Raw genomic sequence first — 15,441 nt, 5'->3', positions numbered from 1 at the left:
GATACTAGAGATACACATTTGCCAAAACAGAGAGAAAATCAGGCTACCTGGGGATAAGCTGGAAAAAGTCTTTTGGGACCCCCCCCCCCCCCCCAACCTCTCTGGGGCTATTTTTCAGTTATTGGCATTTTTAAAAACTAGGGTCTTTGTTCCAGTTTTCAAAGGGAAAATACATATGTACTTTCCTTTTGAAAATTGCAAAAGGGAAAGGTACTTGCAGAGGTGTGCACCTGTTTTTTGTACACATACTTTTCTTAACCAAAACTACACACAGAGTTTTCTGGCACCATCTAACCACACCCATAATCACCTGCACTATAATGGTGATAAATGTACTTGGGTACCCATTTTTTCCCCAGATACAGTCGTGGGCAGTTTCCAAAAAGGTGATTTATGTGGTAAATCACTTCATATAACGTTAATCCCTTTGAAAATAATCCTTCATATCTGTAAAGGCTCCTGAATCTGAGACAAAACACAGGAAAGGAAATCAAAAAGAAGATCATTTAGAGAGTAACCCAAAGAGCAGTTATCCGATCCCTACCCAGGAGAGGTCACCCCCAAAAATTATCCAATCCCCGCCCTGGACAGGGCACAGTCCTGTTTGTTGCTTGGGGGGGGGGGGGGGTCCTGGTTCCCTTAGTCTAGCTTTGGACGAGGAGGGAGGGTGATCAAAGCCCCCTCCCCCACAAAGTAGGCAGAGAAACATGCATGGTTCAAGGGCCACAAACCCACAGCCTCCCTCAGACTCACCCGAAGGATGCAGCTGCCAGCCTAGGAGCACAGCGGTCAGCAGCAGGTACAGGGCACCCGGTCCCTGCCACCGTGAGCCCATGACTGGCACCAGGATCGGTATTGCTCAGCCGGCGTGTCGCCTTTCAGCAAGTCCCATCGTAGCCCCGGTTCCAGCCCAGTTTCCCAAGCAGATCAGAAGATCCGGGGCGGCTCGGTTCCTGTTCCCGCTCCAGATCAGTGGTTTGGGTTCTGCAGCCAACGCGGATCGGAGTCCTGGGCTCGGCTACAGATACGGATCGGTACCCCCGGCCCAGCTCGCCTCTGTCTTCGCTAAAGACCTGCTGCACAGCCGTCACGGAGCCAGCCAGAGCCAACGAACCAGACGCAGGAACCAGTGAGAAAACTGGATCTGGGTTTCAGCTGGAAGAAGGGCTGCAGGGACGGTGCAGACCCAGCGACTGCCTCCAGTACTCGGCTCCTGAGTAAAGGCAGCAGCACCAGACCCTGGACTGGATTCGTAGCACACCTGGAGCGAACTTTGGCTGCAGTACTTCTACTGGAAGGAGGAGGAGCAGGAGAATGGGAACTGGATTCTAGGTGCAGAACTGAAGAACAGACTGAAATATGGCCAGAATTTGGTAAAGCACCGCCTCGGTCACCTTCAGGCCCTGGCATCTTCCTTCCCCATTTGTCAGCAGCAAAACACCAGTCCAACTGCCGACTCCTCTTCCATGTTTTACTGCCAGAACCTGAAGTTGAGCTTTCACCACGGTAGGAGGGAGACTAAGGACATCTGTTTTCATGGAAATTCTGGGCTAGTCTGTAAAAGTTTTGCATCCCGAACAAGGGCTCGCTGCGGTTCACGTCCTGAGAGGCTCTGACATAAACGTACAATTACAGCATTGCAATATGTTTTCAGCGCTTTTTGAAAGCAGTAATAAGAAGGGGACCATTTGATCTCCCATTGTAACTCATTCCAAACTCTTGCACCTTGAAGAGAGAAGGAACCATCATAAACTGATCTGAAGCGAATATTCGTAAAAGAAGGACAACCAATTCGCAGTGTCCAACTCCCCCCCCCTCCCCCCCTCCAACATATAGTGTGTCCTGATGAAGGGGATCTGAAGCAATTCTGTAAGCCCTCCTGAGTTCTGGCAGAATAAGGATTTATAGACCAGGCAAGCTAAGGGTTTCTGAACTGGTAGCCAATGAAGAATCCTCATATATAGGGTAACACAGTCAAATCTCCCCTTCCAAAGATCAATCTAACAGCCTATTCTGCTGTAACCACTTTTGCAGCTTAGAGGAAACATTTTTTTTGATGCAATATATTACAATACTCCAATTGCCCAAAAGAGTTGCTGCCAGATGCTTGGATTGCCCTCTTGGAGGAGGTCATGGAGACAAAAATTGAGGAAATTTAAAAGGGAATGGGATATACACAGAGAATCCCTAAGGCAAGAGCTAGAAACCATGGTTCTGAACATCTCAGCTCAAAGCTGCAGTGAAAATAAAGTCTTTTTCTATGCATGTATGAGGAGAAATCTGCAGAGCAGCAGTTACAACCTTAACGGCTTATCATGCAGACTGGACCGACCATTTGGGTCTTTATCTGCCCTCATGTACTCTGTTACCATGATCTTGGTCATACTGATACCTCCTCCTGTACCACCTCACCCAGCTCTCACTGTTCTGTCACACATGAGAACCTTAAAAATCGTGCCCTGGGCAGCTGCGTCTGAATCCATGGCTGCTACCAATGTCACAGCCTCATCCAAATTCTTATAATAGTTAAGCATCCTTTGATTTTTCTGGAAGGGTAACAAGATGAAGTGGGAAACCTACAGAAAAGCAACAAGGACAAGGAATAATTTGGACTTTAAGTTCACCTTTCAAAAAGATGAAGTTACTGCATTATTCAAATCCAGGTAATAATAATAAAACTTTATAACCCACTATATCTGCAAGAGTCTAAGCGGGGAACAAGCCACATACAAAGTAGAAAAGGACAAAACAATAACAATTATTTCTTTACTCAACAAACTATAAAAATTACTATATTACTCTAATAATAAAGCATACAGCAGACTAAATTAGTGTAGAATACATTCCTTCCCCAAAGAGCTTACAGTCTACGTTCCTGAGGTAATGAGAGACAGTGACTTGTTCCAGGTCACATACAATGAACAACAGTAGAGAAAGTGGCTTGGAGCCCTGGTTTCCCTAGTTCTCTCAACCCATTGCTTTAACCACTAGGCAGGATCTTGAAACAAGAACAGAACCTCAGACAAAGGTTTCACAAAGGCAGGATCCAGCCAGACTATCTTAACTGAGCTCTTTAACAGGGTGCAGGGGCTGTGTCTGAGGGACAGGACAGAGAGGATTTTGACAGTGTTGCACACAGAATACTGGTAAACACATTGCTTGGCTTGGGAGCATGATGGAAAATCTTACTGGAGAAGAACTGGTTGAATGGTGGGGCACAGAGAGTGGTGGTCAATGGAGCATATTGTAGTCCAGGGAAGGCAAAATGACCTTTGAGGTTCAGAACTGGGACCACTTCTTTTCAATATGTTTATGAGCGACCTCACAGAGAGACTGAGGGGAAAATGAGCTCGTCTGCAGGGATACAAACATTTGTAACAGACTCAGGGGTTAAAAATGAAAGAGGGCTTACAAAAGGTGAAAGAATTTGGAAAAAGAGCTTCAGTGCAAAAACCGTAAAATTCTACATTTGAGATGCAAAAGCCACCTATTAATTAAAGGAAAAGAAAGTGGAAACCATGAGATTTGTGAGTAATCATCTCATACTGTCCATGTGTCCGGTCAGTGTGATAAAGGCGTGGCGCAAGCTGCCAGTGTGCGTGGGGAGAGGCAGCAGCAGCAGCAGTAAACAGGAGATAATATAGCTTTTGTATAGGTTGTAGGTCACTAGTGAACCCCCCCCCCACCCCACCTCAAGGTGGACCCTTGGAAAAACATGGCAAGAATGGAAGAGGATGACAGAAAGGCTAAATGATGACATGGGACCAGCAACAGAAACATTAGAATATACTCAGTGAAGAAGGGGGGAAGGGAATATGATACAAACAGGCTTTAATAAATTGCAAGATGGTGAAATCTTCCCTAAATAGGAAATTCTAGTACATTGTCATGATCTGAAGCTGGAAATAGACAGTTTACATTTAAAACATGAGCACTGTGTACAGTTCTGGAGACGCACCTTCGGAAAGATAAAACAGGATGGAGTTGGTCCAGGGCGACTACTAAAATAATCAGTGATCTTCATCATAAAGCAAATGGAGACAGACTTAAAGATGTGACTATGTATATTTTGAAAGAAAGGCAGGAGAAGATGTTTAAATACCTCCCTGGCATGAATGCACAGGTGAGCGTCTCTCAGTTGGGAGGGTATAAGATGAAGGTGAAAGGGGACAGACTCAGGAGTAACCTGAGGAAATACTTTTGCACCAAATAGGTGGAACAGCCTTCCGGTGGAGGAACCAGAGACAAAAACTGTAACTGAATTCAAGAAGGCTTGGGACAAGTACATAGGATCTCTGAGGGAGAGGAAGAGAGAATAGACGGTATGGATGTTTTCTCACCTTGGATGTTAAATTACAAACTTAAGTTAAATCCAGAGAAGACCACATTCTTGCTATTATCCAATAACCCTGATCCTTTATTAGACCATATTCAGGTCAAGCAAACTAAATACACTTATTCCTCAGTAATCAAAATTTTAGGGGTCTACGTGGAAACTACTCTCTCTCACTGACTCTCATATCAATGTGGTAGGTAAAGGCTCGTTTTTCTTATTAAGAAAACTGAGATGGGTGAGATGCTTATCTGAAATTGACAAATTCAGATTTCTAGTCCAATCGCTGATATTGTCGAAGCTAGATTACTGTAATTTGATTTTTCTGGGAAGAGCAAAGAATAAATGAAGAAAGCTTCAGACAATATAGAACAAAGCGATGCATTTAATTTTTTCTTTTAAAAAATCAGACAAGATCTCAGGGTATTTTGTAAATTACACTGATTGCCGATAGAGGCCAGGGTTTTGTTCCAAGTTTGCTTGTCTTTTATTTAAAATTTTAGATGGAGCTATTCTAGTTTATATGTTGGATAACTTTCAGTTCACATCTTCACTTAGATCCCGAAGAAACATAAACAATTCTTGTTTTAGCTTTCCTTCAATCAAAGGTTGTAGGAGATTGAAAATTCATGAACTATTGTTGGTTTATCAAACCTCTAAATTTTGGCAAGAGTTCTCACTTTGTTTTACTCAATCTGACTCCTATGTTTTATTTAGGAGGAATCTTAAAAACTTATCTTTTCTAGAAGTTTGTTTTCTTTAATAATTAGAGTTATTTTTTTAATGATTTTGAGTATTGTAAATCCTTTGAGATTGTCCTGGTTTCTTAGCGGATATTGTGAACTGCTTAGCTTTTCATTTATAGCAGTATACAAATACCACTGTTATGTTATCGGCCATATGGTCTTTATCTACCTTCATTTTCTATGTTTCTATGAGAAAGTGCTTCTTTACAAGATGGGGCTGGATCAGCAGAGGTAGCGGCAAGCAAAACCACAACAGTTTAAACATGCTTGGCACAGATACAGGAGTGCAAGCAACAGGTAATATGGGGGAGGGGCAGAAATAGAGGGGGCTTCAGAGTTTGATGGGGCAAATACAAGGAACCAAAGTCCAGTGGTTAGAGTGGAGGCACACTTGCATCAGACATAAGGCTTGCTTAAGCTCTAACAGCAGTGGTAGGGTTGCGTTGGACCATCCTGCTTAAACCACGACTGCTCTGGGGTAACTCTCATGGAGCAGCAATTACAAACCTAACAGCAGGACTACAAGTGAAGCAAAACCCAGAAATCAGTGAGGATCAGGTGTCTGGAGGATTTTGGACAATGGCCACACTAGGTTCTGATGTCTGCATGGATTAGAAATCTTGGTGGTAGGAAATGGAAAGGTATGTAAGAGGATAAGAACTGCCAAAGTGGATTAGACCAAAGGTCCATCTAGCCCAGTATCCTGCTTCCAACAGGTCACAAGTATCTAGCAGCATCCCAAAACGTACCACCAGGAATAAGCAGAGGTCTATCTTAATAATAGTTTACAGACTTTTCCTCCAGGAACTTGTCCTAACCTTTTTTTAAACCCAGTTATGTTAATCACAGTTACCACATCCTCTAGCAATGAGTTCCAGAGCTGAACTATTTATTGAGTGAAAAAATATTTCCTCTTATTTGTTTTAAAAGTATTTGCATTTAACTTCATTGAGTGCCCCCTAGTCTTTTTACTTTTTGAAAGAGTAAAAAATTGATTCTCTTGTACTCAAGTTTCAAGTTTATCTTTATATAATATACCACAGCAACAGTACATGGCATCTGGGTGGGTCACAAATTTGCAATATCAACAAAGCTTGTTCTACACAACTCAGGATTTTGTATACCTTTATCATATCTCCTCTCATCCGTCTCTTTTCCAAGCTGAAGAGAGAGTGAGAGAGAGAGAGAGAGAGAGAATGGAGAACAGAAAATAGCAGAAACCAAGATAAGCTGGAGGAAAAAGAGAGAAAACAGCAGAAACACATTACCAAGGACACACAGGGAAGCAGAATGGCTCTGCAACATCCAGAAGAAAATGGACAAGGCAAGCATGAAAACTATAGAGTGAGCTAGAAACCAGGTTAAGAAAAGTCCCAGACTGTAAGAGCCTGGGCCATGATGGAGTGCCCAACATTTGGGTCAAATATTTAACATCTCAAGAAAAACTGTCAAACTGCAAAAATCAATTGTGCAGACAGCCAAAATTGACATCCCAATGGATAATAAAAGGAAGAACACTCCTTCCAAAGTGAGACCCCAGTAATATCTCCTAAACTACCAACCAGTAACATACCAATGTACAATGTATAAACTGTCCACTGCAATCTGATCACATAGACCTTAATAACATCAGGAGAGAACAGAAAAGGATCCTGTGAAAGCCATCAAGACCACCGGTAAGCAAAACTGTAATCTTCTATAGCAATAGCATCATGACTATAGAAAGTCTTTGATGGCATCCCACACTCTTGGATAATAAGTGCCTTGAAATGTAAAGAATGAACATTGGATTGATCAAGTACATCAAGTTTCGATTTGAATTTTAAACTGTTTACCTCTTTCAAATATGAGCTCAAGATGTTACAATTCAGGTTCCATAGTTATTTTCCTGCCCTAAAAAACTTACAGTCTTTTCATTATGAAACTGTGGCAGGCACTCCATCCGCATTATAATGGACTTAAGCTAAGTATATATTAGAGTGATTCATATTGAAATGGACCTATTGATATAAGGAGTTCTTATGACCAATAATTGGGTTAGATATTTTTTTTGTTAGGATTTTTTAAAACATAAAACGAACCCATCTGGAGACATTGCCCTGGAAGAGAACAGGCGGTGATAAGCTGAAAAGATGTCTAACCACTCTGGCACTACCCATATAGGGGTTGAGAGAGGATGAAGAGAGGGTGATCCCAAGAAATTATCCATGTAGTAGCAAAATGCAGTTAATTTATACATTTAGTTTAGACCTACATTAACCACATTATGTGGGGACTTATCAACGCGGGCTACTGTTAATTTAGGCTATTTTACTGTTAAGTCCACTTATTTGCAACATGGGACCTGCGTTAAAATAACAACCCCCTCCAATATTCAAAACAATTTAACTGGCCAGGAATGGCATCTGGGCAGTTAAATGGTACATAGCTGGCTATTCAGTGATATTCAACAGAGGATAACCAGCTATCTCCTGCTGAATATCGCTAGTTAGCAGCTAGCTGGTTATATCACCTGACATAACCGTCTATCTGCCAATTTTTAAGCTGGTTTAGCAGCCATATTTGGCTGTGTAAAAATGTGGGATATCTTTGGCCAGTTTAGAAACAGAGAAACATGACGGCTGATAAGAGCCAACTAGCCCATCTAGCCTGCCCATACAGAGCAACCACTATCTCCCCCTTTCCCTATGAGATCCCATGTGCCTGTCCCATGCTTTCTTAAATTCAGACACTGTCCTCATTTCCACCACCTCTATCAGGAGGAGATTTCACGCATCCACCACCCTTTCTGTGAAAAAATATTTCCTGCTGATCTTATAACCTCTTAACTTTATCCTATGCCCTCTCATTCCAGTTTTCCTTCATTTGCAAGAGGTTAACCTCCTGTACACAGAGGTATTTAAACATCTCCGTCATATCCCCTCTCTCATGCCTTTGTTCCAGTGTATACATATTGAGAGCCTCAAGTCCGTCCCCATATGCTTTACAATAGAGACCACTGACCAATTTTGTAGTTGCCTTCTGGACTGACTCCATCCTGTTTATATATTTTTGAAGGTGTGGTCTCCAGAATTGCACACAATACTCTAAATGGGGCCTCACCAAGGGCACTATCACCTCTTTTTTCCTGCTGGCCATTCCTCCCCCTGTGCATCTGAGCATCTATCTGGTTTTGACTCGCCATTTCTAGCTGCTTGACCACCTTGAGATCATCAGACAAAATCACCCCTAAGTCTTGCTCATCTTTCATACACAGAAATACTTCACCCCCTATTCTATACATTTTCCTTGGATTTTTGCAACCTAAGTGTATGACCCTGCATTTTTTTAGCATTAAATCTGATTGCCAACATTGAGGTTCACCAGATCGCTCCACATGATATCCATGTCCTCCGGGGTTTCTACCCTATTATAAGGTTTGGCATCATCCACAAAGAGACAAACCTTACCAGTCAGTCCTTCCGCAATACCAGCTTAGGCGGTTATCTTTAAACTGGCCAAAAATAAACCGGATATTCAATGGCGGTCACTGGAAACGGCCCAGCATTGAATAACGGGGCTTAGCACTGACCGTAGGAGCTAGCTGGTCTGACTCCTATGATCTGAATATCGGCCCCCATGACTTAGTGATAAAATAACATGTCTTAATGGTAAGCCACTTTGATAACTATGCTCCTTAATGTTGCAAACATTGGGGGGAGGGGGTCTGATTACAAGGGGGATCAGCATGGGAGGCCTGCTCATATTGGGGATCAGGCAGAGGGGATTCCATTTGGTGAATCAGAAGTTATGAGGGTGCTGCTGGCTAGTATTTAGTGCCAGGACTCACATAGTTAGGTTTACAAAGATAGCCTTTGTGCAGTCCTATGTGATCACTAATCTGCCACTGGAGGTGGTTAGAGCCAATATTTAGTGGCACTTCATGGCTAAGAGCTGCTGTATATCGGTGACCAGCCTTTAACTGGACAGGAGCTTCTCCTGCCTGGTTAAACCTACTACTACTACTACTTAACATTTCTAGAGCGCTACTAGGGTTACGCAGCGCTGTACAATTTAACAAAGAGAGACAGTCCCTGCTCAAAGAGCTTACAATCTAATAGACAAGTGAACGGTCGGTCCGATAGGGGCAGTCAAATTGGGACAATCTGGATTCACTGAACGGTAAGGGTTAGGTGCCGAACGCAGCATTGAAGAGGTGGGCTTTAAGCAAAGACTTGAAGATGGGCAGGGAGGGGGCTTGGCATAAGGGCTCAGGAAGGTTGTTCCAAGCATAGGGTGAGGCAAGGCAGAATGAGCGGAGCCTGGAGTTGGCGGTGGTGGAGAAGGGTACTGAGAGGAGGGATTTATCCTGTGAACGGAGGTTACGGGCGGGAACGTAAGGGGAGATGAGGGTAGAAAGATAGTGAGGGGCAGCAGACTGAGTGCATTTGTAGGTAAGAAGGAGAAGCTTGAATTGAATGCGGTATCTGATCGGAAGCCAGTGAAGTGACCTGAGGAGTGGGGTGATATGAGTATATCGGTTCTGGCGGAATATGAGACGTGCAGCAGAGTTCTGAACAGATTGAAGGGGGGATAGATGGCTAAGTGGGAGGCCGGTGAGGAGTAAGTTGCAGTAGTCCAGGCGAGAGGTAATGAGAGCGTGGACGAGAGTTCGGGTGGTGTGTTCAAAAACCCTTTTGATAATCCAGGTCTAAGTGTTCACATCTTGTCAGATTCCAGGGCATAGGTGACCAATATTGTGTCTCTACTACAGGGTTCTATTTGGCTACATCAGATAGTTGTTCTTCCAACTGGAATTTTCTTCACTATGACCAGAACTTCTTGGAACACAAATATCCCTTTTTTATAAATGGAATAGACACTGATGGTATCATCAAGACTTCCCTATAAAATCTTCTCAATATATCCATAGGGGATATTAACTATGATTGAGGGAAGTTGAAAAACCTCAAGTTCAATTGCTTAGTATAGTTTTCAAACAGTTCCAACTTCTGGTGTATCATATAGTCAAGTCTTTAATGAAGGTACTATCACATTTCTTAATTCTTCTCTTGATTCCAAAGCTCTTCAGTTTTAGCTTCCAGGATGACATACTTCTGCTTCAATCAATCAGTATGCTCTGGAAGTCATAGAACACCATCAATTCATTGAACAATGGCTTCGCCATTCCCACAACTGCCAACTACTACTACTACTACTACTACTTAACATTTCTAGAGCGCTACTAGGGTTATGCAGCGCTGTACAAAATAAACAAAGAAGAACGGTCCCTGCTCAAATGAGCTTACAATCTAAAGAACGAAATGTCAAGTTGGGCAGTCTAGATTTCCTGGGTAAAGGTGTAGAGGTTAGGTGCCGAAGGCGACATTGAAGAGGTGGGCTTTAAGCAGAGATTTGAAGATGGGGAGGGAGGGGGCCTGACGTATGGGCTTGGGGAGTTTGTTCCACGCATGGGGTGAGGCGAGGCAGAAAGGGCGGAGCCTGGAGTTGGCGGTGGTGGAGAAGGGTACTGAAAGGAGGGATTTGTCTTGAGAGCGGAGGTTACGGGTAGGAACGTAAGGGGAGATGAGGGTTGAGAGGTAAGGAGGGGCTGCAGATCGAGTACATTTGTAGGTTAGTAGCAGAAGCTTGAATTGAATGTGGTACCTGATCGGAAGCCAATGAAGTGACTTGAGGAGAGGGGTGATATGAGTGTATCGGTTCAGGCGGAAGATAAGACGTGCAGCAGAGTTCTGAATGGACTGAAGGGGGGATAGGTGGCTAAATGGGAGACCAGTGAGGAGTAGGTTGCAGTAGTCAAGGTGAGAGGTAACGAGAGAGTGGATGAGAGTTCGGGTGGTGTGCTTAGAGAGGAAAGGGCGGATTTTACTAATGTTATAGAGAAAGAAGCGACAGGTCTTGGCTATCTGCTGGATGTGCGCAGAGAAGGAAAGGGAGGAGTCGAAGATGACACCGAGGTTGCGGGCAGATGAGACGGGGACGATGAGGGTGTTATCAACTGAGATAGAGAGTGGAGGTAGAGGAGAAGTGGGTTTGGGTGGGAAGACAAGAAGTTCGGTCTTGGCCATGTTCAGTTTCAGGTGGCGGTTGGACATCCAGGCAGCAATGTTGGATAAGCAGGCCGATACTTTGGCTTGGGTTTCCGCAGTGATATCAGGTGTGGAGAGATAAAGCTGGGTGTCGTCAGCATAAAGATCATACTGGAAGCCATGAGACGAGATCAGGGAGCCCAGGGAAGAGGTGTAGATAGAGAAAAGAAGGGGTCCAAGGACAGAACCCTGAGGGACTCCAACAGAGAGCGGGATAGGGGTGGAGGAAGAGCCATGAGAGTGTACTCTGAAGGTACGATGGGAGAGATAAGAGGAGAACCAGGAGAGGACAGAGCCCTGGAACCCAAAAGAGGACAGTGTGTCAAGAAGTAAGTGGTGATTGACAGTGTCAAAAGCGGCGGATAGGTCGAGGAGAATGAGGATGGAGTAATGACCTTTGGATTTGGCGAGGAACAGGTCATTACAGACTTTGGATAATGCCGTTTCTGTCGAGTAAAGTGGGCGAAAGCCAGATTGAAGCAGATCGAGGATGGTATGAGAGGTGAGAAAATCAATGCAACGGCTGTGAACGGCGCGTTCAAGTATTTTGGAGAGGAAGGGTAGGAGGGAGATGGGGCGGTATTTGGAGGGACAGGTAGGGTCAAGTGAAGGTTTTTTGAGGAGAGGTGTGACAACAGCATGCTTGAAGGTGTCACGGACAGTCGCGGTGGAGAGAGAGAGGTTGAGGATATGACAGATGGGAGGGGTGATAGTAGGAGAGATGGTGATAAGTAAGTTGGTGGGGATGGGGTCTGAGGAACAGGTGGTGCATTTCGAGGAGGAGAGAAGATGGGCAGTTTCCTCTTCGGTGATATCAGGAAAAGTGGAGAATGAGGCCTGGGTTGATTGGTTGAGGGAGTGGGTGATAGGATGAAGAGGAGGAGAAGGTTTAGTGGTGAATTCGAGGTTGATCTTCTGGACCTTGTCGCGGAAGTAGTCAGCCAGTGATTGAGGAGAGAGTGAGGGGGGGGGGTGGGAGTGGAGGGTGGCGAAGAGACGATGAGGGTTAGAGCTGAGGTAGTTAGTCAAGTGAGTGTAGTAGTCCTGTTTGGCGAGGAATAGGGAGGACTGGAAGGAGGATAGCATGAATTTGTAGTGAATGAAGTCAGTATGGGTGCGAGATTTCCTCCATAGGCGTTCAGCCGATCGGGAGCAGGAGCGAAGGTAACGGGTGCAAGGGTTAAGCCAAGGCTGGGGATTAGTGCGCCTTGTGGGACGGGAAACAGACGGTGCAAGGGTGTCTAGGGCGGAGGAGAGAGTGGCATTGTACTTTCCAGAGTAAATGTAGTAAGCTTACTTGTACTGATAATAGTAGACACCAGGAGCTCTTGCAGCCTTGGCATAATCTTTCCAGGCTGAAAAGACATCTGGTCTTGGCCCCTCTAGGTCTGTTTATGTCACCCATTTACATCTTGAGGGGTTCTCTAGCTGACTTGAGCTCCCACGGTGACCCAACTCAGGTTGAGCCACTAGGTCATTCGCCTTCATCTCCAGTAACCATCATGCCAAATTGGTCCAGGGCCTGCACCGCTGCTGATGCTTTTGGCTGAGGAGGGTAAAAACGCTGTTCTGGGCTGAGTGAGACCTCTCTCCCACTATGGGCTGACCAGGGTTCCCGCTAGGCAGCTTTGAGCTGTGTGGGAATCCTTCCTTCAGTGAAGGGAGGTGCAATGATATTGCACTTTCAGTCTTGTTTACCTATTAGTCAATTTCTTCGGCTAAGATGCATCTGCTCTTCAACTATTGATTTTAAGATTAAGGCCAAGGAATTGATGAATCGATTTTCTCATTGAGGCTACCCAAGATTGGCTATTTTCTGTGCATATAAAAGAGCTAAGTACAGTTATTTAGAATATTTCTTTTATATCAACAGCAAGAGGCACTTTCTAGGCAGATATACATACTGCCCTTTACATTGGGATTGAATTCATGGTTGTTGCACAAATTTTAGCATGTTTTGTCTGTTTATGATTTTTTTTCAAGAGCTTCCACAGGTGGTGTTCCAGTGAGGGATGAATATTGGGGAATTATTCACCTGCAAGAATGTTCTAAGAGCTGTACTGAATAGCATATTTTACTATTTGGCCAAATACGAATAACAAAAAATATTATTCGGCTGAATACAAATAATAGGCACTGAGCTTTAACTTGACAAATAATAAAACTAATGTGAAATCAGAGATCAATGATTTGGGGCACTATTCAGGGCTGAATTGAATTGAATATGAATATTCGGTACAACCATAGTTCTAAGTGTTGAAACGGGCACACATAGAGTTTATTAAGAACAAATTGTGTATCAACATCAGTGGTTGTCCATTGGATTGAGGCTAAACATGCAATATTTGACATATCTTGGAGAATCATTGACTATGTTCCTGTGAATCCCATGCTGGAGACAGAGACAGAAATTTCCAACTTAATTATTGTGACCAAGAATTAAATGATGAATTGGAGAGGAGGAGTAGCCTAATGGTAAGTGAGGCAGGCTTTGAGCCTAGAGACATGGGTTCAAGTCCCACTACAGCTCCTTCTGACCCTGGGTAAGTCACCTAACCCTCCATTGCCCCAGGTACAAAAACTTAGATTGCGAGTCCTCTAGGGACAGAGAAAGTACCTGCATCTAATTGTACAGTGCTGTGTACATCTAGAAATGATTAGTAGCTGTAGTAGGATGACTTTGGTACAAGACTGTCTGAGTGTGGTGATAGGACACCATGGCACCATTTTCTTTAACTGCAGTTATGAATGAAAATTCCAATGACTGTCAAGAACAGAAATATTTTGTTAAATTTTGAGTTGGTGAAGTAAGAACTTAATTGATTAATGTTATATCCTGCAGGTTGTTTCCTGAAATACAATCATGTCAGAGTGAAGAAGGGAGGAACTGATCACCTGAAATTTGGAACATTATGCTATCATTAAGTGGAGTTAGGATGTCTTGAAATATTAGAGCTACAGTATAAATATTGAATTGAAAATCCATTTGATCGTAGACACACTGGAGTGGACCGATGAATGATTTTTTAGAGAGTGGTTATTTTGTCAATGGGTGAAGAACTTGATACTGTCTTCTGATGTTTCTTACTCAGCCTTAATAAGTTTGTAGATTGAGTCCTGGCTGCTTCATATTGATATGATTATGCTTGATTTGTATATTTGACTTAAATGTTGGGCACAAATTAATTTTGCATTCTATTATGGGATCTTCCTAATCTCATTCACACAAGAGGCTATGTTTTTTGAGAAGATGGAATTAGAAAAGGCTGCCTGTTTATTGGATCTGCAGGGAAAGATCAGAGGTGAGGTGTAAAGCTTGGTACATAAATGAAAATTATGTTGTAAAGGTCAGGAAGAGATTCTTTTTAGCCACTGATTATGCTGATTACTGAGGAATAAAGAACAGATAAGAAATGTGTTATCTGCAACTTAAAAGTGAATATTAGGTGTTGTTTAGTAATTGTCTGCATGGGAATAGGGAGCAGTTAATTATAAATACAAGGGGTAAGACGTGCAAAGCAGAACCTCGGGAGCTTTTTCTCTCCTTGTAGCTTCCTGCTGCCAAGGAGATGAATCCAACCTTGTCTGCTTAGTCAGACAACTCACCTTCTGCTAAAGGTCATTGCCAATTTCAGACCTGTCATCATACATGGTGCAAAACTAGAATAAGCAACACGATCTAACAGACGACAAGATCTTTATACACCCTCTCAGTGCAGGGCTCAGGGAGGAGGACGAAGGAGATGTTAAAACTGGTTACTCTGTACGCCATGGGGTAGTCAGGCTAGAATCTTCCAGAAACCAGCTGGGCTGGCAGTGACTGGACATGTTTATGTTATGTTGCTACCATGTTTGTCTATGTCTATATTGTGTGAATACTTTGTGTAATCTGCAATCAGATTTTCTCAAACCTTATTGTAACTGACACTGGGAAGTTCAGTGTCAACAGCTATGTAACTTTTGAGTTCAGGTATTTTGGTTTGAGATAATCTGTCCCTTATACCAGTCATTCTTAACTGCTCTGCATCCAGTGCTATATTACTGGTCAATAAGTCTCTTTTGTTAAACAATATTCTTTAGCAAACATGGATATGAACTCTTTCCCTGTTAGTAATATTAAATTATAGGAGGATCTAGAAGAATGACATCAAAAAAGTAGAAACTGTGCAGAAACAGCTCCTAGCCAATTAAATTGCTTGTCCAGGGCTTAACCGCTCATTTTCAGAAACACTTAACTAGTTAATGCCGCTGAAAATAACTGGTTAGCACAGAC

At 43.3% G+C, this 15,441-nt stretch overlaps 1 protein-coding gene across 1 annotated transcript in view; it reads right to left on the bottom strand.

Moving 5' to 3' along the window:
* The window catches only part of UNC5A (unc-5 netrin receptor A), a 110,978-nt gene extending 103,957 nt beyond the window's left edge, over nt 1-7,021 (bottom strand). Inside the window, 3 exon segments of the mRNA XM_030213436.1 lie at nt 311-465; nt 2,413-2,576; nt 6,986-7,021. Of these exon segments, the coding sequence (XP_030069296.1) occupies nt 311-465; nt 2,413-2,576; nt 6,986-7,021 (355 nt within the window).
* Nucleotides 7,022-15,441: the final 8,420 nt, after the last annotated feature.

The sequence above is a fragment of the Microcaecilia unicolor genome, chromosome 8 (assembly GCF_901765095.1).
Source record: "Microcaecilia unicolor chromosome 8, aMicUni1.1, whole genome shotgun sequence".
Classification (NCBI taxonomy): domain Eukaryota; kingdom Metazoa; phylum Chordata; class Amphibia; order Gymnophiona; family Siphonopidae; genus Microcaecilia; species Microcaecilia unicolor.
The sequence above is the reverse complement of the archived record's forward strand: the minus strand, read 5'-3'. Positions and strand labels throughout refer to the sequence as shown.